Source organism: Hirundo rustica, chromosome 8 (genome assembly GCF_015227805.2).
Source record: "Hirundo rustica isolate bHirRus1 chromosome 8, bHirRus1.pri.v3, whole genome shotgun sequence".
Classification (NCBI taxonomy): Eukaryota; Metazoa; Chordata; class Aves; order Passeriformes; family Hirundinidae; genus Hirundo; species Hirundo rustica.
Window position 1 is genome coordinate 20,866,360 of NC_053457.1, and position 27,536 is coordinate 20,893,895.

Here is a 27,536-nt window from a genome sequence, read left to right on the forward strand (position 1 = left end):
AAGGTCATGTTATTTTTCCTGCAACATTATGTCCCCATTAGTCTTAGGCTGACCTGATGGAGAGAGGGGAGGTTTCCAAGGCTTTCAGAAATTTTACGGTCTTCTTCCCTGGCAGTGTAATGGTCTATGGGCCAAGCTCTCTCTGTATTTGCATGTCCTTATTGAAAAGACATTTACTGGAACACAGAAAATAAGAGCACTTCCCATATCCTTGTAGTAATGCACCAGTATATGCTTAAGGGAATTGAATTTTAGGGTTTGAAAGAGGAAGGAAGTTACCACATATAGAAATAACTGTGACCACCAGAAGTTTAGCCTCAGCAAAAAAGCAGCAGAGCCTCTGCTGATGTAGGCTGCAAGATTAGGAAGTTTGTTTTCTTTTTGAGAAAAGAGAATTCAAAAGGGCCAGCTGAAATTCTTCTAGCAGAAACATTTATCTCTAAGAATGCTTCATCAATTAAAACAAGTGTTTTTTCAGGGCTTCTTTCACTTCACTGATGATTAGGACTCTATTAAAAAAATGGTAAAGTTGAATCAATTCGTTTTCATGTTTTTTAATATAAGGTAAAAGTCCCAAATGAGGCATATAAGCATTACTGCCTTAGTTGTTCCAAAGCACTTTATTTTTACTTTGATGGGACCTTTGCAACCATTCCTTCTGAATCAGAGCAAAAGGAAATATTGAAGTGTCAAAAGTTCCATTTCTGGCCACATCGAAGAATTAAGTCCTGGAAAATATTTCTAGTCTGTAGTCAAAATGCCAATCACCTGAGAATAGGACATGCTGCAGAAATGTCCTCAGTATGGAGGAGTCCTTCTAGAAGCAGACCTGGTTCTTTAAGAACTCTCTTTTCCTCAGGACTCAGCCCAAAGTGTGAGTTCAATATGCTGTTGACCCAGTTCCGTGGTGACACGTAGCAGAATTGACGCTGTCGGCTTCTGTTAAAAATCTTGCCTTGGTCAGGGCTGAACCAGGTCTGAGGCCAGCTGCTGCTTCCAGCTACCTGAGTCCTGTTCCAGGAACTGCATGCAGGTGCTTTGGGTCAATTGGTGCCCTTCTGTGTCTAGCTTATGCTGTGAAAACAGAGATTGGCCCTTGGCTATGTGATTATGTGCTGTTTCTTTCTAGCTCATCTTTCCTATTGAAACAATCTGATTTTATTATTTGGTGTTTCTTTAACTGAGCAGACATCTCTGCAGGTATGAAAAAGTCCCTTCAGTTCATCTAATTTGCTTAGTAAGGGGGTGGGAGGAGGCAAGAACTAAAATGGTTGTGGTGTTTTCAGTATTTGAATATTGAGTTAGTAGGAAGAGTAATGTCTGTAAGCAATGGCTGAGTGGGTGCAAGATGCTCTGTGCATTGCACTGAAATACAAAACTCAGTTTTCTGGGTACTGACTGTTTCCAGCCTGCTCTCATGAGGGACACTGAAAATGACAGGAAATAGCACATCAGGAGTCAATTCTCAGGTCACTGGTGGCTGAGACTGACAAGCACTCTTCTTTCTTAGGGAAAGTTAAGTCAAAATCTTAGTTAATGGCTGCTATACAAGCCAAGTAACTAAACAGAGGTGCTCCCCAGGTGTGTCAGGCTGTCGGGAGCAGTGGGATCAATCTTAGAGAGTCCCAGAAGTGGGTGACATTGGACCCTCAGCTCTCCCCTGGTGGCCAGGGGCCTGGGAACTGTGCAGATGTGCTCCCTGCTGACACTGCTGGCAGAATCAGCTGCCTTCTGCTTTCCTGCATCTAGACAAAAACAGCTGGAACAAGGAGTGCTGGGAAACAGCTGAGCACAAAAAAGCTGTAGAGGACTATGAGAATCATCTTGCCTCTCAGAGCAAATACTATGACAGAAGCTGTCAGCAACAGTTAAGCTGTTGCAGCAGTCTTAAAAGCAAAACCTATATATTCTTGAAAGATTAAGAAAGAACATCTGCATAATTGTAAGCACATTACATTTCATCAAAGGAACTAGAAGTAGCAAATCTTAATTATAAGAATAAATACTCTTACTGAAAAAGGAAACCAAATGTGGCTTAGTACATACCTGTCTACCCTAAAAACTTTGATGGCTGTCTTCTCTTAGGAAAGAAACCATCCCATAAGCTCCTTGAGCATCTACCTTGAAGAAACAATTTCAAATGTTGCTCATTTGAAATGTGCTGAGCTACTTGACTCTGTAGTACTCCCTGGATAGTGGAATAGATTTGCTGTACCTCCTTTTATACTTAGTTTTTTGAGGTTGTGCTTTAGTTCCACTGTTTAGATTTTGATCTCAATGGTCATAGCTGTCGTGTATGGATACCCTTTAATTCACATAGTCACATGTATGTCACCTATCTATATCTGTAGGCTTCCTGAAAATGGGCACTTGGTTTGCTTGATTCACATTACCTCAGCCACAGCAAGCAATATTATTAATAGTGAGTAATCACTGACTCCAACAGCAAGATCACCACTGCTGCATTTCAGTGGCTGAAATAACTTTGTGGAAAGGTAGACCTTAAGGTGCTGGCTGGCAGTCATTGCAAGTAGGACAAAACACAAGAGTGATATCACAAATAGTGATAATTTAGGTGAGGAGCAGGGGTGTCAAGATTGAGCACAATTAAGACCTGTTACTGTGAAGCACACCTGTCTAAGTTGCCGCAAGAGCTCAACCTTCACAACAGTTAGGTGTTGAAAATACCCTCTGCCAATTGTGCATGCAAGTGTCTCTGGTTCAAACAGAAGAAACTATTTCTGCCCCTGGAGAAAAACAACTACTCATGCCTATGTCTGTAAATATCTTCATTCAAAGTGTGAACAAAATCTCTGTTGGGTCACAGCAGTGAGTGTCCATGAGGACTTCTAAGGGACGGGTACAGCACAGTCATCACCTCTCTCCTGGGCTGTGACAGAGAGCAGGGTGCTGCTTAGTGGTTTATGGCCAGGACAACCCCAAAATTTGAAAGCCACATCTTGAAGGGGCAAAGCCAAAGACTAGCACAGTATTACTCAGTGGGTACCAGTGGCACAAAGAGCTTTGCAAACTTTCTCAGTGAGTACTCGGCTACAAAGTGCTTAAGAATATTCCATTTAAACATCTGCTTTGCTTTTTGCAGTTTGGAAATTTGAAAGACAGCCTGAGACATTCCCTCCCTCATACTGCAATATCCCGTCTTTCTGGGATGTCAATAAATTTGTTGGTGTTTTTAAATGGTTTAATTAAAGTATTTTCTGGTTTAATGCAATCAACAATGTCTTCTGTCAGTGCAACACGTCTGGTGCTAATGATGCTTCTTGATGATAGATGTTGTGGGGATAGCTATCAAGGTAGAGAGTAACTTAATTTGGGAGGCTTAATTTCCTTTCACTTTAGCTGTCAAGACCTGAACCGTTAGTGTCAGTTAGAAAGAAGCAAAGGAAAAGGTGCTTTGAAAGTTTTTCACCTCTTTTGTTCTTTACATGGAAATTTAACAGTATAATGACTTGTTTGTAAAGTGTTGTGTATCTATCTGATTTTGATAGGAAAAAGGAAATCTAGTTTTGGATACAGGACTCAATATATTAGGTTAAATTTGTGGTGTTCCTGTGCACATATAGATTGCTCTAAAGACTATCAGTATGTAAGTGATACAGTACTTGTGTTTTATATATTCCTGTATTCTTGCTTGGTCTTAATGCACAAACATTTCTTTATTTGGATTTCATGCTGGATCTGTATATTTAATCAAGGTCCTGGGGCAGCCAGCATGTGCATCTTTCCCTTCCCTGTCAGCCTGGTGAATCTTCATTAATGTTGGGGTTTTTTTCATCTTTTTCTCTTTGACACCTCACGGTAGCCAGGGTAGTCTGTCTACATCTAAAGTTCTCAAACCTCCCAAGTATTCAGCTTTTATAATCTTTATAATTTTATAAAGATTAATTTTTTATTTGCTCTTACTATATTCTGCATTGATTTTCTAGCATTAGATAGTGTTCAGGGATGCATTTGAAGCAGACTTCCTTTGGGCCCAATCTTGAAGTGAACCAAGTTAATTGTGAGCAAGGCGATTAGTATGGGTTATAAAAATGATGCCAAATGTCATTGAAATGACTCTTCCACTATATATAAATACACATGAATCTCCTTTAGAAAAAAACTTTTTCTACCAGTTTTTTAACTTTAAATTACAGTAGTTAGCAACCATGGCTCTTGAAGTGAAATAAATACCAGAATATATATTTAAAGTGTCTAAAAATAAATATTTCCGTTTCAAGGCTTTATAAGTCAATGACCCAACATGTTGTTGACAGCCAAGATTAAATGCTTACAAAAAAATTGCAAATTTCCACTGACACACAGACACTCTTTCCTTTCCTGGCAGTTCATAAAACAACACTTGAGTTTCAGTATGCTGCCATCACACCATCTAGGGGCAGTGTGTCTTTAAATCTATTACCAAGCTTGTGCAGACTTCAGACAGTGGGGAGAAAGGAAAAGCAGCATGTTTTCTTTGAGAAAAGTTGAGCTTTGAAAGCTACTGAAAGTTTTTCAGTGTTAAAACACAAAGCAGCTGAAATTTATTAGCAGGCAAAGAGCAAGAGAAGAGGTCAAAATTGTACATGCAAATGTCCTTTCACATCCTAGTAGTTTCTGAAGATTCACATGGCTTCAAAAATAAGCTCATTCCAGGAAAACAATTCACATATTTTTGAGCAGTTCTAATATTAGCCTGTCATTATAATGGTATCTGGAAGCCAGTGATATTTATGCTGGGATGAAGTGACCAACAAGATAACTTTAAATTACTCTCCTAACCCCAGTTTCCTTGTGTGTGGGAGTAGTTTCTTTTTAGGAAAAAGTCACTGTTGGTTAATTTTATCTCTCCCTTTTTCACCCTCAAACCATTGACTAATACTGAAATTTAGCTTAGAGTAAACATTTCCATTCTTATATTTAAATGCTTTAATCAAGGTTTTAAAAAATTTTATAGAGTGACCGTCATGTAGTGTTGTTTACATGCAGAAGCAAACTAGGAATTGTGTGAACACTGAGCACTAATATAAAAAATATGGTGCTCTCTAAATGATTTTATGATCTGTGAAAGTCAAGAGGCAATAATAGATGTTGCTATTACATAACAGCCATCCTTACAATTGGGCATATACACTTGTAAAACAGGAAAAGAACACAAAAAGAGAGGACATTTGAATTTTGATATGTCAATTATCAATTGTTGGCCAATTGTTTGTTTAGTAGAAGTTAATCCCCCACTGTGTTAAAAGGTTTGTAATGAGTTCATTATCAATGTGAATCCAGTTCTTTTCTAATTGACCATGAGCAAAAGAAAATAACTTCTTTGGGGGTAAACCCAGGCAGTTTTGATTACTTAAATTTCTTCATCGTTCAAGAAATACTCTAAGTGCTATTTTATAGCATGGCTTTCTTCATTCATTCTAGTTACTAAATGGAATTCGTTCTAGCTGCTAGCCATGACCATATTACTTCAATTATAGGTTCCAACTACTTGTAGCTATTTCTGGTGCAATAAAAGTGCAAAAAATGAAAAAATTAAACTCCCAAATAATTTAAGATGGTGATGAAATGGATGGGTGTTGTTGTTAAATCTGTATTTTGCATTCACTTATTTTTCTTGGAGGGGAGGGAAACACAGGTTTTAAACTTCAGACATGCAGGTTTAGAAAACCAAATAATTTAGAAACCTGTCCGTATATATTAATGAAATAGCCCATAGTGGTGGGTACCTCCTACATAACCTAAACAGAGGTGTTTTATTTTCAGTCAAGAAAAAAAACAACCATTAAGTAATAAAAGTAAATTTTATTACTTAATATTTTAAATGCTTAAATTAGTATTTTCTACTGCTTTTCACATATGACTGTGACTACCCAGCCAAATAATACACCTGCATAGTATGACTTAGTCTTCTAGAATACTTAAATAAGAACAAACAAATTATATTTTTCCTTCTATTGCATTACCTACCAATTAAGAGACCCTGGTGTTTCCCACTCCAATATGTTTGTAAAATGACTACGTCTTCCCACTCTTATCCATGTGTGAGAGAAGGAATCTGCAGCTCATTCAGATGTGTGTGAGGTGCACATGATCAGATGATGGATGTTGGAAGAGTTGTTGACCTGACTGATAGCCAGGCTTTTGAGGAGTGTCAGTGAATCTGGGTGCTGCTTAACATGACAAAAGTGACTCTATTTGGCTTTAGCTGATTAAAATTCACGAATCAGGGTACTTCAAGCTGAAGCTCAACAAAGGCAAAATCATATCCAAGAAACTCTTGAGGTTGCAACACTACTCCATGTTATGTTGTGGAAATTCAGCTATTGTCTGCCAATATTAAATTATACTGGTTTTATCTGTGCTGACCAAATGGATATTTCTTGCATTTGCAACTAACATGGTGGTTTATGTTGTAATGAAAAACATAGGAAAAGATAAAAAACCTCCTATGACCTAATTGTTGAGTGCCTCAGTTTTATATATTGCTGAATTTATTCATGAGCACAGTCACGAAAGTCCTTCAAGACCCAACAGAAAATGTAGCTCTACACTGTCAAGTTCAAGAATACTTAATTGGACAGGGAAAAGGAAGAAACGATAACACCATAAATAATGCATGGTACAGTTCTAAAAAACACTGAAATTTTGTCAGTAGAGGACTTTCTGTTTGGAAAGTGTATATATGACCAAATAAACCCTGCCTTCGGAGCTGATACTATTACAGAATTTATTTGCCCTTTTTTTCCAACTGCCTCTTCAAAATTTGGTGTTTGTACAGATGCATTTCAGATACTCTGAATCCACCCAAATCAAAAACATTCAGGTAAAAGAGTGAGGTTTTGTGGCTGGTTAGTTTATTTGTCCCAGTGAAGAGTTTCTTTCACTTACAGTGTGGTGCTGATGCATACAGACATTTCTCTAGTCAGCTTTTTATATACTACAGGACCCAGACAATCTAAAACACAAATGAAGTGTTGCATTTTCCCCTTCACAGGAAGCCAGGGGTCAAGGGCAAATGTCAGCATTTGCCTTGAGTAGTTCTGAGTGAGTATAATAGTTCATCAGCTATAAATAGATAACATATGTTTGTAGTCTAATGCTTGTATTTTTTTTTAATCAAAAAATTGTACGACTTGTTCAATTCTTTTGTATATCATCCTACATTCAGGTGGTTAAGCACCCTGCCTGCTCATATTATGATTAGATGTTCTAGATGTCTAATGGGACATATAAGTAAGTTTGATAGAAAATCAAGTTTTTACTCTGTTGGGGTCATACCATGGAAAATCAACCCCTGGGCATTTGTAGGGTTTTAATAATTCTCAGTCTTATGTTTTTCAAGGACTCTGTTGCAATAGATGCAGATAATAACACCTTTTAAATGTGTAAATTGCATTCAAGTGGCAGGGGACACAACAGTTAAACTGTTAAGTGAAAAAGCCCAGCTACACAGGAACATTGGAAGAAATAAATAGAAAAGCGAAGAAACAAAATCAAAATCAGGTTGAAAGAATAATTATAAACAATTTAAATTATCTTTGTAGGGATTTTGTGCCTATCTGCTTATTAACGTGAAGTCAAATGCTGCAGGTAAGAGTGCCTAGAGGAAATCAAATACCCTGCAAATAGAAGCTGTGTTTCTGCATTTGAAGCACTAATGTGAATTTTGGATAGAATTTACTCTTCAGTATTCCAGGGGCTAAAATACATGAAATGATTGAAATTCTTATTCTTCTAAGCACTGGTTTTGTAGGACCTTTGGGAATTCTAAATTCTTTCCAACATGCCTCCTCCTGAGCACCAGTGTGTGATGTGGTTTCCCAGCAGTCCAAGCCAAACTTCAAGCCAGATTCCCTAATGGTAAGGTCTGCGCTTGTGCACGAAGTTGGCACTGGGAAAACTCATGAAAGTTCTCTGAAACTGCATTTGTGTGTGTTTTGTTTTTATTTTTAATGTGGGCAAATTCCATGAGTTTTTAGATATGGAAAGATTGATAAATATTTAACATTGTCTTTTGAGCCGTTCTAGGAATGACTGGAAGCTTTTTCTTTTAGCAGTAGGGCAGGAACTGACAGGTCATGCAAGCCATCTGCTGATCATTTTAAATTAAAGACAATATTACACTGAAATTTAGCACTCACTACGTTAGTAGCAATCTATAGTCTTGATGTTTCTGCTGTGTTTGCTTGTTTTCCCCCTTCCCCTCAGCATCATGCTTATTCAGACCAGATGTCATCCTTTAAAAAAAACCCAGGATGGCTTCATTTCACTAAGGGAAACCCCCTGACATTTGGTAACTTCCTCAATGCTTCTAGTTTCTATAACTTTGCATTGAAGGCTTAATGGACTTTCATTTTAGGTGCCTTGAGCTTTTTAATACAGCTATAACAGCTCAGTCAGCGTTAGCAGAATGTGCTCAGGTTATTGTGGGTTATATCTAAATCTTGGGCTATAAGTGTTTCTAAGTAAAAATCTACCAGCAGAAGTGTCCTGCCACAATCATCTACACATAGCACCCCTGTGGATGTCCTGGGGGAGTAACAGTGTGCTTGTTTTGCTTTCATTCATGCCACTTTACAATTAGGAGCTTGGTAGTTGCAGTATCCAGACAGGCTTCAACAAAAGGGAATTCCTTCCACTGCCTTTATTTTTGAAATGGAAGTTCCTTTTTTTTTTTTTTTTTTTTTTTTTCCCCCCCCAGTAATTTCTAGCCATCTTTCATTTCTGCTCTTAGGACTCCAGTTAGTTCTTTGATTAAGAATAGCAGCTTGAAATGTATCTCATTGCAAATTTATCTCGTTTTGGCATTAATATCACCCATCATATCAAAAAAAGGTTAATATTATTTATAACATAACCAGGCTTTTCCAGGTTTTGTCTGTTTGCCGTAGACACTTAGACTACAGTCTGCTGTACTTAATGCAATCCTGTTTGTACATAGAAGGCTGATGAATTCCTCCCTTTCTGAACTCAGTAGAAACAGACAACTTAAAATTTCAGACTCTCTCCAGCCTATTCCCAAGGAGTCCTTTTTCCCTGCTACATTGTCTGGTTCTCACAGGATTTTCTTGTTTTCCACGGAATTGCATATATTTTTACCTTTCCAAACCATCAGAGCCCTAAGAGTTATCCCTTCCCTGGAAAAACTCCTCTACAACATCAATTTTTACCCTTGTTCATGCTTTCTCATGAGAATTGCTAATATGCAGCTGGCTGTAGTATTTACTGCAGAAAAGTGTATTTTCCTAGAAGCCTTTGGAAATATCCCTCAGGTGAAGAGCACCATGGTGCTCCTCTTGATTTACCCCTTTAAGGACGAAGTAAAGAGTGGAGAATTAGGAATGTATGCCTTTGTATTGGAAACATATAATGTGAAAGCAGAAGGACTAAATTCTGATTAGGTGTGCTAGAAGATTACTGAAATGGTTAGCAGCCGGTATTTTACAATGGGGGAGTGATTGTAGTTTCTGGCTTGATGTTGAAACGTTATGATTTTGGACGTTAGTATTGTGAAAGAACTTACATGCACTGTAAAATCTCCTGATCTTTCACGAAGGAAAGAGTACAAAAGCAACCAAAATGAAGATTCTTCTAATCGCAGATTCTCAAAAGAGTTGGTGCACTTTTATAACTAGGATACTTGAACAAAACAGAAACAGGAGGAGATTGAAAATTACAAAGCCCAAGGCTCTGTGGAGTTTTCCTGTTTTTCAGTCAAGGGCTTACAAAGAACATGTTAGAAACTATGACACAGTGGCTTAATTCCACAACTTCTCACATTCTTTTTCATGTTCCTTGAACTTGAAAGGTACACAGAACTTAACATTTCAAATTATCAGCAAACTTTAAGAACTAAGAATTCTGTGTCAAAAGATACTCCTTTAATCCATATTTAATGTAATTGACTATCATGACATTTAGAATTTGATTGCATTGTTCTGTGCTAGAGCTTAGACTGGAAAGCAGAGAAGCACTTTGCATCCTTTGCAACTACTGTATAAAACAAACAAAAGTTCAAATAATTTCTGGCAGCAGTATTTGGAATATGAATAGAAATGCTCTTCTGTCACAGAGAAAAAAAAAAAAATACAAGGGACCACTCCTGCAATAAATACTTTTGCACGGGCTCAGGATTTTTTACTGCAGGATTCCATTGCTCGGTTATGACATTAGACAGTTTTATTAACTTACTTTTGAGATCTTTGAAAATACTTGTCAGGAAAATAATTCCAAATGATTGTTAGCTTAGAAACTGAATTTTGTGCAATCATGGGAAATCCAGTGATAATGATGTTTGACTTTGTATCTCAGCCTAAATAATTTCTTTTGAGTGTTTTATTTGCTAATGTTCATATATGTTTAACTAATATTTGATAGCTAAAATCACTTGTTTTTGTGTGCCAAGATTGATGCCTATCTTCACGGTGCTCTAGATTTCAGAGATTATATCCATGTTCAGTAATCCAGCTTCATGTTTCCTTTGCTTTTTTTTTGAGAATTAGAAAAAATATGCAAATGTTGTTTTTACTTTACAGCTGCCTTATGCTCTGATGATGCATGAATGTGTAGTACCCTTGTACCTTGACCTGATTGAAGATGATTGATAAGAAGCAGCAATGCTTAGCTGTAAAATCTTTCTTTTAGTCCCTTTGAGGTGACTCTTTGCTTCTAGTGATAAGTTAAACAACACTTGTTTTCTTTCTAAGACCATTTTCTTCTTCTTGAAATGACTCTAAGTAACCGATTCTGCTTTCAGAAACAGTTTCCTATTTGGTTAGAAACAGTAAGAAACAGAACCGAAGCCCTCTGGACTCGGCAGCCGCTGGTGTTCAGGGAGTGGTTCCTACCTGTCCCTTTGCTCCCTAAGGTCTTGCATCCTGCAAGAACTGCTCGGGGGCAAAGCTTGCACTGCTCTGCTCTCTGTGACGTTTTCTGCCTTCTCTCTTAATGCTTTGCATCTATCTCCCTGGAGAAGAAGCTATTTTCAATTTCTTCCTGCCCTGAAAACTTTCATTTTAAACAGCTTTATTTTAGCTGTGTTTTCAAAGTCTGTAAAGTCCTTGCTGAAGGGATAGGTGCTAAGATCACTTGTCTTTGCCCAAAGGGGACCAAGCTCTTTAGGTGCCCAGCTCCTACTACTATCCACTCTTCACTGAGAAAGTGAGCAGTCCGTAGAAATACCTGGAAATTAAGGTGTTTCTAAAAAAATATTTTTGATAGCTAAGCCACTTCCACTGCCTCTGACATGAAGCCTTTACATCTGTGAAGAATGGAAATGAGAAAAGCCTGAAGGAGTGCAAGTCCATGAGGAATGTCAGTAGAAGTTTCAGTCCATGACCAATAGAATATAATTAAGGAGCAAAGGGAAGGAGGACCCTGGTTAAAAGAGGATCAGAAGCAAAGCACTAGGTGTTGGAAAGCACTGGAGGCAAGGAGGTTTAAAGGGGAGTGGGTGAAAAGGGGCTCAGGCACTGGGAAATGCAAAGGGCAGATGGTCGATAAATAGGAGAAAACAATGTTAGAGGAATAAAAGTTGTGTAAAAATGCAACTAAATTAATACAGTTACATGGCTTAATTTAGTTTTGTAGCTGAAGATGTATATTTTTGTAACATCAGTTTTCTGTGGTGAACAATATATTTTTTTTTTTGCCATGGTAACCTTTTGTGTTTGCCAAAGGCAGGACAAACAATGCCTCCCTCACTTCTGCTTCCAAAACAATTGGGTATGCCAAAACTTTAATTTTAAAATTTTGTGTCATTGCAAAAAGCTTGTTTATGGCCTTCTGAGATATGCAGTATATTATTAAACCCTGGATAGGCACTTGTGGCATTAAGGTGTCAACAGCCAGCCCAAGGGTGGGACTCAACGGTACCTGCAGCTGGGACTACGTTTCTCTGACCTTACCTAAGCCTTCTATGCTTGCTTGACACCCAGGGAAAACACTGCAAGACTCTTTTGGCTCTTTCCCAGAAGAATTAGCTTATAAGAATATACTTAGTAAGTCTTTAATATCTTTTGTTTATATAGGATGTAGAAAAGAATTTTCCCCCTCTCTGGAAACTCAAGGGATTCTTGGTCTGAATTTTATTTGTAAAACTAAGTATAGAGGGGTGGATGCCAGATCAATCTGAACAGAACCTGATGCTGGTTGTCTTTTTCCAAGCAGATATCTGGGCCACCTAAACCAATTTTAATGTCTTTCCACCTATTCCCATATCCCATGCTGTGAAAATATCACTCTGATCACTGGGAAATACTCTTTTAGCTGAAACTGGGGGAGATGGGACTCTGCAGATTTCAAATAGCAGCGGAGGAGCTCTCTAGGTGTGGTGTGTTTGGTTGCTGTGGTCTCTATTGAAAGCAGATGTGGTTCCTGTCCTTTCCTCTCTGCTGCTTCTGCATTGCAGGGACAGGAGGGAGCACCCAAGTGAGACGAGGGTTGCTTTTTCTGGACAAGAGCTGCTTTTACTTGGTAGCAATGCTGACAGAAATGGATGTCAAAGGACAGGCTCGGTGAATCGAACCTGACAAGCTCTGGCAGTGTTTTGCACTGGCAAGGAGTCAGGAATCTCCCACAGGAGGACACAGGTTTCATTTTCTAAATATTATTCAGAAATCCCCAGTAGAGTATTTGTGAATAACATGGCTCTGGTTTTCTCCAGGGCGTTCCTATTCCAGCCATGCAATTCAAAACACATTTTGGAAGACCAAGAAAGAGGAGAAATACATGAAAGTGGTTTAGAATTAGTGTCTAACCATTTTTGCTGTTTTTAGATTTCTTTTAGTAAATTTCTATATACAAACCAAATTTCAGTTCTGAAGTTTGAGTAAAACTTCAGTTTTTTATATATTTTTCAATCTGTCACTGAGAATTAAAAAAAAAAATAATCAAACAAGCAACCTACACTTAGAGGGAACTGAAAAGCAGGAGTACAGTGTAGCAAGTTCAGACATTAAAAAACAAGAGAGAATATAATATGCTCTGTGCAATGCAGCTGTGGCTTAATGCTGATTTGCACATTAGGACTAGATTAGCATCACTCAGAAGTGACCTGCATGTTGAGTAGCTATCACAAGTCTGGTACTACTGATGAAAAATGAAACTGCATGGTACACTTCAGATCTAATATACCACCCTTTTGTGGTTTTAGATTCTACAGAAGTGTAGGGGAAGAGCTATTACTTCTAAATTTTTATGAAATGCATGTAATTTAGTTTCCTATATAAGTTCAGTTGGATGCTCAGTATGTTTATAAAACAGAATATGATATTACCATAAAAATGATTGTTTTTTAGCCACTCAAAGGCAAGAAATATTCAAAGAAATGACCATATAAATGTGATTATTTCTATTATGAAGGCAGTCAAATTGATTTAAGGTGTTGTGGCAAACTTATCACAGATTTTGTGGCTATAATGCCTGCATGACTCTAAACACTTTTCACTTCAAAAAGACCTTAGTATTGATAAATGTTTGATTCACTTGCAAATAAAATGCAGTTTCCGTTTGACATGAAGGATTTTGTACGGGCCAGATCCCTAAGTTGTTTTGTGTTAGTTCAGTGGCAGGCTTTAGGATAATTATCTTCTGCAGCATTTTCCCGACATTGTACAACATTCCTCTTTAGAAAAATTGAAAAGATGTAACTGTCCTCCCTGGAAAACCAAGAAATAGAGGCACATCTGGTGGGTTGGTGTTTATATCTTTGATAAAAGTGCAGTGTGCTGGCTGCAGATCTTTCTTTCCAGGAAAGCTTCCCTCCAGTGCTGCCTTGAAGTGTGCTGGCACTGCCTCTGGATTTTGGTACATCTCACTGGCACAACACACCTGTACTGCTCAAGGTGCCAGTGCCATAGCAGGCGTTTGGGGCAGGCTGGAGGAGTCCCACTGTGAGAAGAAGGGCTCGTCTGGGATTGTGAAGGGTGGAATGGGTAAGGTGATGGTGTGGCTCCCCTTGGGCTGCCCTCACAGGCACTCGGATGTGCCTTCTGCCGCTGGGATGGAAGAGAATTTTTCAGCCCATGCAAAGGTAAAACAGTAACTTGGGTCACTCTTAATGTGCAGTGGGGGAAGCTCACTGTGTTCTTGTGTCAGCTACCACAGTGTTGCTTTTTTCTTTACCTGCCAGGCTAGAAGGAATTTTCACTTTTCCTGTGATTCCTAACAGATCTCATAGCAAAACCAGATCTGTATCTAAATATTCATCTAACGTTTGCTGGACGCACGGAAACACCGCACACGTATCGTGAGTTCTACATGTGTGCACAGGGTTTCTGCACACACAGCAGCAAACTTGTGTTTGCTTTTTAAAAACTATTAAGCAAAGGTAAACCTGTCACTTCTATTTAGCAGGTGTCATCAGGCTTGTTCAAGTGCTTTGTTATAAAGGTTTTGGGCTTAGCTTTCTTTGGTTCACTGCTGTGTAGTGTTCGACGGCCGGCTTTTCTCTTGTGATTCTAAGCTCGGTGTCTGAAGGTGATATTGAGCTTCTGTTTAGACTTTGCAGACAGCAGTAGAAGGAAATCATATGCATCTTACAATGAAGGATAAACTGAAGTGCAAAAGACTTTTAACAGCCACATAACAGCTTCAGGATTTTTGAATTCTGAACATCTCTACACAGGACAGTAGATCCAGTTAGGGAATCAAGATATTAGAGGGAGACACCACATAGTTATGTATAAAGAAACTCAGATTTTCTGAGTGCAAGTGTCTGACATTTTGTTACTCTCTTGTATATTGCTAAGGTAGCTCTACTAAAGCTGTTCTTCCTAAAACACACCTTGTAGCAGATAAAGAACATTTAATTTCTGGCATAGTACAGATTTCTCATATGTTGGGCTAGGAGAATGGAATAAAAAAATTGGGTCTTGATTTAATTACTTTCAAGTTAATATATCTGTTAGCTTATACATAGAGAGCAGCATCTTACAATTACTCGAATAAGGCTATTAATGATACTGAAATATAGGTATTTGAATTTTTTAGTATTGTCATAATTCTGTTTCAAGCATGCAGACTTATCATGTTGACAATGCTACTGAAAAATTCAATTAGAGAATATATAAAATTTGTAGGAAAGCTTTTACCGGTGTGTGAGACCTGTCTCATTTTTTTCTATAATGACATAATTTTCTATAACGTCATAAAAATATATGTTGCTCATTGTATTGCAAGTATAATGCCATGTTTTCTGTGGTGCAAAATAATCTTTAGAGGTACTTTGAAGCGGCTTCGTAGTTTGGAGACCATACTAGCAGATGCTTTCATTTTTAATCACACTACTTTTGTGTTGCACACAGTCACCAAAGGTCATCCATTGTTCTCCTTGTTTTTTTCAGTTGTGTTTTGAATGGGTTACCACTGACATCTGAAATTACTTCTCAGTCCACTGCTGCTGTACGGCTTTATTTGCAGAGCCACGGGAAGCCACCACATCCACCCTTAGCTTTAACTTCACAGCCTCTCATCCAGTGATGAAGGCTGCAGCACCTTTAGTGATCCAATTTATAGTGGATGAATGGAATCACTGTGTATTTGACAGCTGTGCTAGCCCTACTCCCTTAGTAGGAATTGTTGGTGAAACCCAGTTTTACTCTGTGGCCATGCTGCACCTGCAGTCTCATGAATCGTGTTAGCATAAACAGCAGGTATAACTCCTGATGCACCCAGGAAACAGCTCTGTTGAGCAATGAGTTGCCAAAACATAATAACTCTGCAGTGCATAAATGCACCATAACAATAATTTTACCTTTAAAACAGATTTTTAAGGAACTTTAACTTGAATAGTTACACAAATGGTATTATTGGTAGAGGAATTGCTGCAGTTCAAGGAGTTATTTTAGTCCTCTCTCCTAATGAGTTGTACTCAATAAAACGCACTCATACAAAAAATTCTACAGAGGTCAGGAAAGGATGTTATCAGATTTTTTAGGTGTTGTTTCTCTAAACTTTCCCTATAAAATTAATGTACAATTCTGTGCTGGTAAATGTTCTTAATCATGTAAGTTTTACAAAAAAGCATTTACATAAATGATGGCTTTAAAATATCTATATTGTTAAAAAACCCCACATCCTCCTCATATTTCATGAGATGTCCCCTGCCACACCTGTGTGCTGGTGGCTGATTATATCTGCCCTTTCTCTGGAGCAGGGAAAGGCTGGCTGGAATTTCTTTTGTGCAGGGAGATTCCTCCAGTCAGAGGTATAAAACAACCCGCTAAAATGCAAAACCAAAGAAATTGATAAAGTGTGTATAAAGAAGGAAAATTTCAGGCTATTTCCTGGCACTGTAAAGAGTACAATCCTCATGCTGAAATGCACCAGAGTGAGAGCTCTTATGGAATATTTGCTTACCAAGAAATGAGATCCATTCATGCACAGTTTTTCTACAACCACAGCAGATTCGGGCATTCCAAACTGAGGTGAGAAAAAAACCCAAGATTATTACCATAGTATGAAACTTGGCATTTGTAAACAAACAAATTAATATTTCCATGCTCAAATATTCGGGGTTGTGGAAATTGTTATACTACTTGACAAGGATAATTAGAAAAAGAATATTGAGTAACTCTAATGTTTAGGCAGTGACTTTCACATGAGAGATAAAACGCAGTACTACCTCTTTCTTTGGAAGAAAGATTACAGGGGATAAGGGCCAATGAAACTGTGAATGGAGTAGACAAGAAGAAGTTATAAAGCAGCAGATGTCATTTAAATGGAGCAAGGAGCCCAACAGGAGTACTGTGGATTGCTATGTGATAAGAAGCCAGACTTAGAAACAGGTTAAAAGGTATCCTGAGGCAAAAGTTCATCAGTAGCTACGTCATCATCCCACATGGCTGTTACCAACCTCTGTTTGCTCTGGTGGCTGCTCGGCTTCAGCACCAGATATTTGGTTTGTGTCTTGCACTTACCATGATCATGGGCATTGCTGGAAAATATTCAGGTTCAGAAAAAAGATTTTTTTTTTCTGTAATGTGGTTGTTAGTCATGTTTTTTAACAAAGTTGAAGTGAATTATAAATTAAAATGAAACCAGAATGTCCAGAAATATTATATCTCAGAGCAGAACTAACTCCTGAGTAGCAATTAGGAAAAAAACAGACACATCAGATTTTCTATTAAAAAGTGGAAATGAATGAACTAGGCCGTAAGATATCCTAAAAATCTCACGGTGTGTTAGATGGCTTGGTGTGACTTTTAAAAGAAATTATTATGCATGGAAAGTGGCAAAAAAATTTAGAAATCTTGAAGAATGTACTGCTCTCAAAATGAGTTTTAGTATTTGTAATGCTTAGATGTAAATATCTGTATCAGTAGTGACCAAATCAGATGCTAGCAGAGAAATATTAGTACAATAAGTTCTTTGTCCTGTTCAGACATATACTCATAATTTTTTGACCTGTTAGCTAATATGCCTAGGTTTATAATATTTTTGGGCTTTTTGTTTTTTTGTTTTCTACTATGCTTGGGAAAGTCCTGCTCGTTTGCAGTACAGAATAGATCACAATTCAAAGGAGAGGGTTGCTGTGGTTGTTGGACCAGCGGTTGTTTGTGGATTGTGTTAATTTGCCGTGAGTTGCACTGGTGTTGACGGAGAGGCAAAGAATCAAGGCTATGCACTCTCTGCTTCTCTTGGCGTTTACTCATCTGTTTCTTGTTTCTACCTCTATCTCCAGTCACTGGCTTGATGAGCTGCTTTTGAGCTTTGCTTTATGCTATTAATCAAGCTTTTGTGTAAAGGAAAACTTGTTCTTTTTCCGTGGTTAATGCATCAGGCAAGTGGGTGTCTTGCTGCTGGTGTTTAGTGATGACCGTGGTACCTTTAGTTTTCTTGAGATTGCATTAACTTTTCTTACAAAGAAAAGCTTATGTTAAGATCAGTACTAGGAGGACCAGACTACATGGCAAATGGAGGCTCAGTAGATAACTCTGAACACAACATGGAATATTTCAGCGTTGTTGCAATTACAGCGTAGATGCAAGATGACAATGAGGTACACTCACATGGCTAGCAAGTCTCCATTGCTATCTGCATTTATTTGTGAGGGAAAATGCAAAATCTGTGTGGTTAATTATTATTTAGTAGCTAAGGTATTGATTTTATGCAAAATGCCTTTCATGAGTCTGGAAACACTTTGCAGAATGGCTAATTAAAAACTTTCATATTTATGACACAGAAAAATCTATATCATTAAGACCTTTGAATTTAAGAAAATACTAAAATTGCACAGTACATATGTACATAACCATTCTACATATATACTGTGGCATCAGCATGGGTATGCCTCTTCTAGAAAACCAAGTCTCAGTCACAGAACATGGAAGCTGATACTACTTTCCTGAAGGTCGATGTATTTTCTGTTCAGTGCTCACTGCTTGTCTACCTTGTGTACCTGTACTGCATAGTACTCAAAACCTCCTCTGAACTCAAAATGATTTTTTAAAAAAATCTGAACTCTTCTACAGCACTCTTTGTTGTCCAAATGCTTCAGAAGCACTAAAAACTGCTTTTTGTGAGACTGCTTTCTGACATGAAAACTTAATTTCTAAGGGAAGTTGAGGTGCATGAGAAATGAAACTCACACCACAGTATCCAGTGGGTTTTGATACCTAACTCCATCTGTTTAGATCTAAGAGATATAAATGTATATCTGCATAGTAAATATTTTGCCATTTTTACCTTCTGAGCAGAGCTGTGGTTGTAGCTCTTGCCTCTCACTGCTGCAAGTCAAACACTTGGGAAATGTCAGGTTTTGTCTGAGTGACTTGCACATCTTCAGGTAAAAGTGTTGTGCTGGGGCAGTAACAGGGTCTGATATTTCAAGGCAGAATTAAATCAACAGTCCTATGTATTTGGCTTTCAGCCAGCCCTGGCCTTGTGCACCTTAGAATTCCTGTAACAGCGTAGAATAATGCAGAAACCTGCTGGTTTCTCTGCATTGGTAGATTTTGTGAATGGAAAAGGTAGCATATAAAGAGGCAGTTACAGGCTATCATGATGTATATGTGAAAGATGGGAAATTTAGGCTATGGATGTAATCCTAGTTCTGGTACATTTTGGTGCTGGTTTCTGTATCCTTAACAGCCTTTTTTTTAGAGCTCATGCAAATGCATGGCCAGTGCTAGGGTGGGGAGTTCCAGCAGAGCTCCCAGCATGTGGTCTGACCATGGAAATGATGGAGTAGCTGGTGCTGAGGCTCTCTGGAGCGCTGGCAGTGGGAGCTGACAGCTCCATCCACAGTGGCCACAGGCAAATGGCTATGATACACAGTCTTTGATACGCAGAATGGCCAAGTGCTTAATGTGGTTATGCTGTAGTAACTGGTTTATTTAGCTGCTTTAATCAGTGTTGTGAATGCAAACATAGGCATTAACAGCTTTTTATAAAGTTGGACTCACTGTTAACAAGTATGAAGCCAGCAGTTATGGTGTGCCTGAAATTTCCCTGGAAGCCTCTGAGTTCTTGAACAATTGCTATTAATTTTCTGTCTTGTATTCTACATAGACTTGCAGGGTACTTTAAGAGCATCTTAACCTCTATAAATTAGCCTGATTTCCTTTAAGCATGAAAGGCTTTGAGTTGATTATTCCTCTGAGTAGCTGTTCACAGTACTAAGTTCACACCTTAGCTGATCCATTACCTCTATAGCATGAATTAATTCCATGGAAGAGGTTAGCTTCCTCAGTGGTCCACCTGAGCTACATCTCCACTGTGAAACCGTGTGTGGCTTTGTTGTCTTTTTATTTTTTAGTGGTTTTTTAAAATTGTACATGAATAAGCATATGTATTTATGTAAAGGCAAACTGAAAAAATAACAATACAAAATGATCATTTGAAATTGTGGCCTACTTTTTATGTGGCTACGAAGGGAAATCCTGTGGGAAGACTTCATAACATTATTATTTTCCTTGACAAAGATTGTACGTTTCTTCAGTTGAAAAGGATGAGAAAGCTTAATGACTCGAATTCTCACTATTGGTGTAATGAAGGAAAAAATTGGTGCTCTTACAGTTAGAATTAGGATAAACACAAGAAAAAAAATCCCATATTCAAAATTATATAGAGTAACTTGCATAAAAACAACAAAAAAGGAATATAAAATGAGATTATATATCTAATTGCAGCAATGAACTTTAAAAGTCACAGGTAGAATTCTTAAACCTGAGTCACATTATTCAGCAAGTTATAAGGAAAAAATGTGATAAAAAAGGCTGTATCATGGAGGAGATATCTTATATATCTGAGAGGAGATTAGTAAGATAGTGAAAATGAGCTTGGAATACTTTGTGCAATTCAGGTAATTTTAGATATACTAGAAAGGACCTTGTAGAACAAAGAAATATACAAGCCAATAAAGGAATGCCTCAAACCTCCCCCCCTAAAAGCTCAAGTACATTAAAATTAAACAACATTTAGCAACTCCTGTGTGTGTATATACATTGAGAAGATGAACAGAAGAATCTTATTGAAACGCTGTAAATTTTAAAGCTGTATTCAAATATAAAACTAGACATACTTTCTCTAAAATGATTATTTCTTCCCAGCAGGAAATAAATTTGGGCATGAAATACCTTTTCTTTTATAAGAAATATTCCTGTGAGAAAGCATTTTTTTGTATTGTTTATAATGTTGGAGATCTTAGCTTCTACCATGATTCCTACAGAAAACAGGAGAGTACCAAAAACCTCAAGTTATATTAATATAAGTGGTGACTAAACTATTTTTAGCATTTTTAAATATTTGTGCTCAATGTAGGATAAGGTATCTGGTTTTCAAGGATAAAGCCAGTGTTTCTGCTAGCTGAACGTAGCTGAACTCTCTAAAGTCTTACATATGGATTCAGTACCTGTCTTAAGAGATCTGCAACTTGAAAAGCTGTCCAGTTCTCAAACTCCTCTTGAGATGGTAGTTTTGTGGTCATCTTCTCTCCAGGGAGAAAGACTTGATCTGACTGAGTAACGCTGAACTCTTGCTTTACTGTTCTTTACAGATGTAGAAATCTGAGGAGGAAGTCCTCTCTGCAACTTTTTTCCTGTTTGCTCACTTAAAGTGAACGCCTGTGAAGGGTGATTTGGGAAGTACCAATGTTCTTGTGTGAGCGACCCCAGCACAAGGAAACTGGTTGTTACATCACCATATACACCTGTCATTACTGAAAAAGTTGAAGTGTCTCATCTGCTAGCCTTAAAATTTTCCTGCATGCATTTTAACTCTTAGAATGACTGACAGGTCTGTTGTTGCCAGTGAATACCTTTTAGCTGTTTTCTGACTTTCCAGAACACTGAATCTGGCAAAACTCATCTCTTAGAGTTTCAGAAATAAGATTGAAGCTCTTGCATCTTACATTTGGCCTGCTCAGAAAAAGCTTTGAGGTGCTTGGCTGGCATATTATGAAAAAATTATGTTGAATTTCATAGTGCTTTGTAGCGTTCAATGTTTCATAATGCTGGCTGTGAGGTTTTTTTCCAAGGAGGGCACCATCTTCCTGGATGACAGGAGGCAGCAATACTCTTTCCACTGTAAAAGAGAGAACCAGAAGAGAGAGCTGCATGTATTCCTTAAGAAATTTTGCTTGCCTAGTTTGAGTGCAGGAGTGATTTCATCTGTTGTAGAGTCTTCGTGTACTGTGAAGGTGGGAAGGAGATGTGTGAGTTACAGGTTTAATGGCTGCTTACAGGAAACAACAAAATTAACAGATGGCATCAGGTGCGAAACATGAAGAATGTGAAGTGCAGGTATTAATGTGGTACAGGCTGTTTGCTTACCGAGTAGGTGTAAGCAGTCCTAGTTCAGAACATCTCAAAGGCAAATTAAAAATAGTGCTTTAAGGATTTTGCAGTTCTGTGCGCGCTGCCAGCTGTACCTGTTCCTCCTCCTCTGACCGCCCATCAGGCCGGGAGGGTTTTCTGAAGTATTGAGGTGCAAGGAACTGCTCCTGGCTGCCAGCTGTCCTTGGCTGTCACCTTCCTGCACTGCCTGGTGAGCTGCAGCCCTGCCAGCTGTGCACTGCTGTCACCTTCCTGCACTGCCTGGTGAGCTGCAGCCCTGCCAGCTGTGCACTGCTGTCACCTTCCTGCACTGCCTGGTGAGCTGCAGCCCTGCCCTGCCAGCTGTGCACTGCTGTCACCTTCCTGCACTGCCTGGTGAGCTGCAGCCCTGCCAGCTGTGCACTGCTGTCACCTTCCTGCACTGCCTGGTGAGCTGCAGCCCTGCCAGCTGTGCACTGCTGTCACCTTCCTGCACTGCCTGCAGCGTGAGCTGCAGCCCTGCCAGCTGTGCACTGCTGTCACCTTCCTGCACTGCCTGGTGAGCTGCAGCCCTGCCCTGCCAGCTGTGCACTGCTGTCACCTTCCTGCACTGCCTGGTGAGCTGCAGCCCTGCCAGCTGTGCACTGCTGTCACCTTCCTGCACTGCCTGCAGCGTGAGCTGCAGCCCTGCCCTGCCAGCTGCCCACCTTGCTGTGCCCCGCGTCCTCCTCGCTTCCTCTCTGCTCTCCCCCCACGCTGAACTGTGGCCAGTTCTTCTGTGTTGACATTGCCTTAATTTATGTTCTAGGCTCCTAGGACAGCACTCTTAAAAGGTCAGTGTTTACGCAGTGTGACTCTCTCCACAGAATGAGGCAGATCTGTTTGTGCTCAGTTTTGTACTCCCAAAGGGGCTGTGGCATAGGTGGTTCAACCAAAGGGACCATAAGACTTGCAAGAAATATTTATGTTTTAGTCAGATTAAATATAATAACAAGAGGGAGGGAAAAAAAAAGAAAAAAAAAGAAAAAGACCAGGGACATGGGGATGCTCATCTGGGATCCTGCATCTCCTCTCGATGCTGATGTTGCCCTTGGCTTGATTGATGCTGTCTGTCGTTTTCTGTCCTTAAGTGTGTGTGAAAGAAATCGAGGACATTGTCATGCACTTCCACTTGCTTTCTATCACCCCTAAGGGGATTAGTTCAAGAACTGTTGGCTGGAGAACCCCAAATTTAATTACTGATTCTACTTAGCACTGTCATGCTTCTGGTTCCTCTGTGTAATGTATCACCTTCCATGGTGTGATAAACCCAAATAAATGGGTGCACTTGAACACATGTTGGCTGTGAGGGCTGTAGTGGGGGGAGTTCTTGAGCAGAGTACTGCTTCCAGAGTTCCCCAGATAAAGGCAGGCCACGGAAATAGTTTCTTTCCAAACTTTCAGGTGCTTACATAAAATTTTGAAGCAGATTGTAGATACTTGAATGTGAAACAGCACTAGCCTAGGGCGGGTGAGGCTTGCCTGCTACTTGAAAATTCCCTGGAGCCTCCTGATCTGCTGCAAACCTTGGCAGGCTTAAAAATGTATTTGGGTACATGTGCAGAGAGTAATCTGCTATTAAAAAACCCAAAACTTGTGTCTTGCTGGAGACATCAACACTTTTAATCTGTACTGTTTACAATTTCACTCTTAATAAGGTAGAAATCTGATTCTGTATATTAAGAAATTTCATTTTTCTGAGCACTAATGAAAAAGGACATTTACTACTTGAGAACTACCAAATTTCAGAGGTATCTAAAGGTGTGCATTTTATACACCAGGAATTTTGTCCTCTAAAGAGAAATTCATTCCCATGCAGAACTTGTATATCAAGCTGAGTTAACTCATCTTTACACCCTATATTGGCAAAAGTTCATTTCCTAAAGTCTGTAATGTACAAGGAACACAGAGAACAAGTTTTTGCAGGCTACAGCTCCTTGGCTTTTTGTAAATTAAGTTCTCATTTTGTGATTTCATAGAGATAGTTAAAAAGCAGTATAAAAACTGTTTCCTACACCATACCACTGGCATTTCTTTCTAAATACTCTCTACATGTTAATGAACATAAACACCAAATCTGTTAAACTTATCTCAAAACTTTCAAAGTCAACTTCGGCTCTACAAAACCCTGTAGCAGCTGCAAGCAACTTGTTTTACTGGATGTAACACTGGAATATTGCCCCCGGAAAATATGCTTGAGCAAAATAGGTCAATGAAATATTACTGTACAGAAAATAGGAACCATTGTCCCTGTTTGTTTTCTTTTCCCATTTTATACAAAAATAATGAAAGTAACATGACTTACTTTTTTTTCTCCCAGGCACACATGTTGGAGTTGATTCCAAATAAGTTAAAGGAGCAGTTTCTCACGTCTGCTCTTGCTCCTTAAGCTGTCCCATATGTATTTTGTTGTTGTTAGTGTGATTGACAGGCTTGGTATTCATGGTGGGTGGGAGAAAAACATTCTTAAAGCAAAAAGCTAGAATATACTCAGTCTAAATAAGTCTATAAAGAATGTTGGAAAATGAACTCTTGCTTACAGCTGTCTGTCTAGAAGGTTGATAAAAGTCTTGCTTAATTGGTTTTTTTTTTCTTTTTTTTTTTTTTTTCCTTTTTTTCCTCATTTAACATGAAATAAAAATAGCAACAGAATCAACAGGAATCACAGAGTCTGAAAGGGACCTTGAGAAATCTTGGCAGGGCTTCAGCAGAGAGGCAGGACCAAACACAAATAGAAGAAATTGGGTCAGTCTTGGTAACCCATTTTTTTTAACTGGGTTCTTGGGGATACATCAGATTCACCACAGCAGTGAGTGAACAAGCAGGAAGATGATCTAGAATAAATTTTGTGCTCCGCTGCTGGAGGGAGCAAAAGGAAATGTTTGTAAGGATAATTGCTGTCTAAGCACCAGATGGGCTTGACTAGGACATCCTGCTGTTTCTGCAGGAGAAAACCCAGTTTCATGAGCATTTGTTCATAAGTAGCAGTTTGGGAAACTCTTGTTAAATCTTTTTCCTTTCAGGTCACTCTTCAATTTGACTGCATCTTACTGAAAAATGTGGTGTCTGAACAGGTCCCAGTATATACTGTTTATCCCATGGGAACCACTTCTGGCTCAGTGATATCCTGATAGACTTTCAGCTTGTTATGCAGCACCCATGTTATCAACAAAATCCTGAATACAGTTAAGACCAGGACAAACTCCTGTGGAACTCTACTTGAAATACTCTTTGGGTTTGGAAGCGATTCACAGGATAAGTTCTCAACAAGAGATAATCTCTTACAACAAACAGTGCTTTAATCACATTTCTCTAGTTTGTAGGTGATGATTTTTTATGTGGGACCTTATTAAAAGCATCAGTGGTATTATGGGCTTTGTGCCACTTATCTAGGTAGCTATCATAATGAGGAAGGAAATGAGATTGGTTTGACATAGTTCCTGAAAAGTCCGTTTTTACTGCAGAAACAATTTTTAGGTATGCTGAGGCACAATATTTGCATTGTATATTCCTGAGAAGTGAAGTTGGGCTGACTGTTCTCTGGTTTGCTCTCTTCCTTCCCCCATGATGGTCAAGGGGAAATATTTGCCCTATAGATATGAAGTATAAAAACGCTGTTCCAGAGTTTTGATTTTTCTTTTTGACTGAAGTAGATTGGTTTTTATTATTTTGATTTTATAGTTTTTTTTTATGATTAAGGAGTTTTTCAGAGGCCAAAGAGAACTACACCTGCCTAAGAACTTCATGGATCTTTGCTAATCTCCTTATTTTCTGTCACAGTGTTTTCCTCCATCTTTGTTTCTGTGAGAGCATTCAGTGCTGTAGCACGGAGAATCACAGGACATGATATACTAATGTTTGTCCAAAAGTTATGAAAATCTTTGTTCTGAAATGGGCATGTGGGTTTTTCTATATCTGTTGTTCTAGTTTTGGCATTTTTTGGGATCACAAAAGACTGAAAGACAAAGGAAAAAAATATGAGAACAAACCCCAGACTCCCAAAAACTTGCTGGGAATGCTTAGTGCCATTGCTATAGCAAGGCTGTACACTGATTTGAAGCCTATTACCTTTAAATCACTTCCACTATGCACAGTTTGCTGCATAAATATGCCCCCCCCCCCCTTTTTTTTTAATTGGAGTCATTCTTCAATCCATTTCTGGGGCATGTAATTTCAACTGAATTTTAATTATTGCTGAATGCTGGGGGATTTTGTTTGCATGTTTTGCCACAGAGGCTGGATTCATGACATAAACTCCATTGTCTCAAGGACAATTGCTCTTTGTATTATTATTCAACCCTCTGAAATCTTTTGATATGGCTTTTCATTGTTAGTTTGACCTTCTCTTTGGATCTAGAAATAGATTCAGCTGTTATTCTAGAGAGCTTTGACACCATGAACCATGCATTAAAAATATACTTATTCTCATAGGTATTTGTTTGTAACCTGGATTTTGCGCCTAGGTTTCTTTATCTTTTCAAAAATTCATGTTTTTAACTAGTAAAATAAAATACAACAGTAATAAAACCACAGCCTGCTACAAAAGTGACATTGTTCATTAGAAATTCTCTTTGATTTTTTTTGAAGGCTGGAATTGACGCTGTAGTGCTTGGTTGTGATATCCTTTGCAAGTAGTCAGTATTCTTTGCTGTTTAACTGAGGCATTTTTTGATTATTATTCTTTTGAACACGTTGCTAAAACCTGCTGTCTCTTCCTCTAGATTCATATGCTGCCTTGTATGGTTTGAACTTAGACTTTGTATAGTTTCTTCATAAAATCTTTCCTTTGAAATTCATCTGTGACTCTTCTGATAAAATATGGAAAAACGTGTATGAACAGCTTTCCATCTGGCAATGTTTTAATGCACTAAAACCTAGTGAATAAATTTAAAACCAGAAAAATCAGTATTATTTCAGTGTCCTGCCTTATTTAAGTAAAATTTCTCGGCAACTTAAATTTGAAATGTTGTGGGTAATGCTTGCTTTAAATATTTTTTTTTATATTCTCTGATGGATTTTGTTAGTATAATGAATTCCTGTTCAACCACTATTGATTTTTTTGAGGCTTGAGCATTGATATATGTAGAAAGTATTTTACCATGCCCATGACTCTTGCTATGAAATAAATGGAAAAATGTCAAAGCAATACTTCAGCTCTCAGTGGGCATCACTGCATGGTATTTTACAGTGGAAGAGCTCAGCAAAGCTGATCCTGTTGCTGCATATATATTGTATAGTGCAGTGCCATGGCATGTTATAGTACTGCATTATAGTGTGTCTGTGGTTCTGACATGCAGGTTTCCTTCAAAAACTTATACCAGGTGAATTCTTAAAGATCAGAACTTCTGTTCTCCTACTTATTTAGAACAACTGAGATAAACCTGGACAGGATAAATAACTGGATGGGGGGCAATGGGACACTGGGGGGACCTTTCTGTAGGATAGAAGGAGGTCTGAGGGAAACTGGCTAAAGGTTACAGAAAGGAGGGAGAGTCTGAGAACAGAACCTGCAATTTAATGTTGTTTGGGCAAGGTACTTGTTGTTTATTGTCACAAAGACAGCATGTGGAAGGAAGGGAGCAAGTGATTGTTTTGGGAGGACGAAAGGGTTCAGGGAAGCTTGCTATTCACTATTCAAGGGGGATGGGGTGGAGCGTCTGTGTCAGCTGGCCAGCATCCAGATATTGTTTGGACCAAGCAGACCTCCTCTCCACTTCCAGTCAGCAGATCCCTGCAAAT

General features: G+C 38.6%; 2 protein-coding genes across 5 annotated transcripts in view; one reads left to right on the forward strand and one right to left on the reverse strand.

Annotated features, from left to right (window-relative positions):
* BLNK (B cell linker) overlaps positions 1-24,264 on the reverse strand; it is a 94,888-nt gene extending 70,624 nt beyond the window's left edge. The window contains exons 1-3 of one of the 2 annotated variants that reach the window (XM_040071193.2): positions 24,103-24,264; positions 20,858-21,528; positions 16,363-16,425 (exon numbers count right to left, since the gene is read on the reverse strand). In XM_040071193.2, the coding sequence (XP_039927127.1) occupies positions 16,363-16,425; positions 20,858-20,932 (138 nt within the window). In that variant the 5' untranslated portion in view covers positions 20,933-21,528; positions 24,103-24,264. Of the gene's footprint in view, positions 1-16,362; positions 16,426-20,857; positions 21,529-24,102 lie in introns of those variants that run through there. The other variant, XM_040071194.2, reaches the window with a different exon arrangement.
* The window catches only part of DNTT (DNA nucleotidylexotransferase), a 134,269-nt gene that overhangs the window by 5,720 nt on the left and 101,013 nt on the right, over positions 1-27,536 (forward strand). The gene's annotated exons all lie outside the window — the stretch shown is intronic.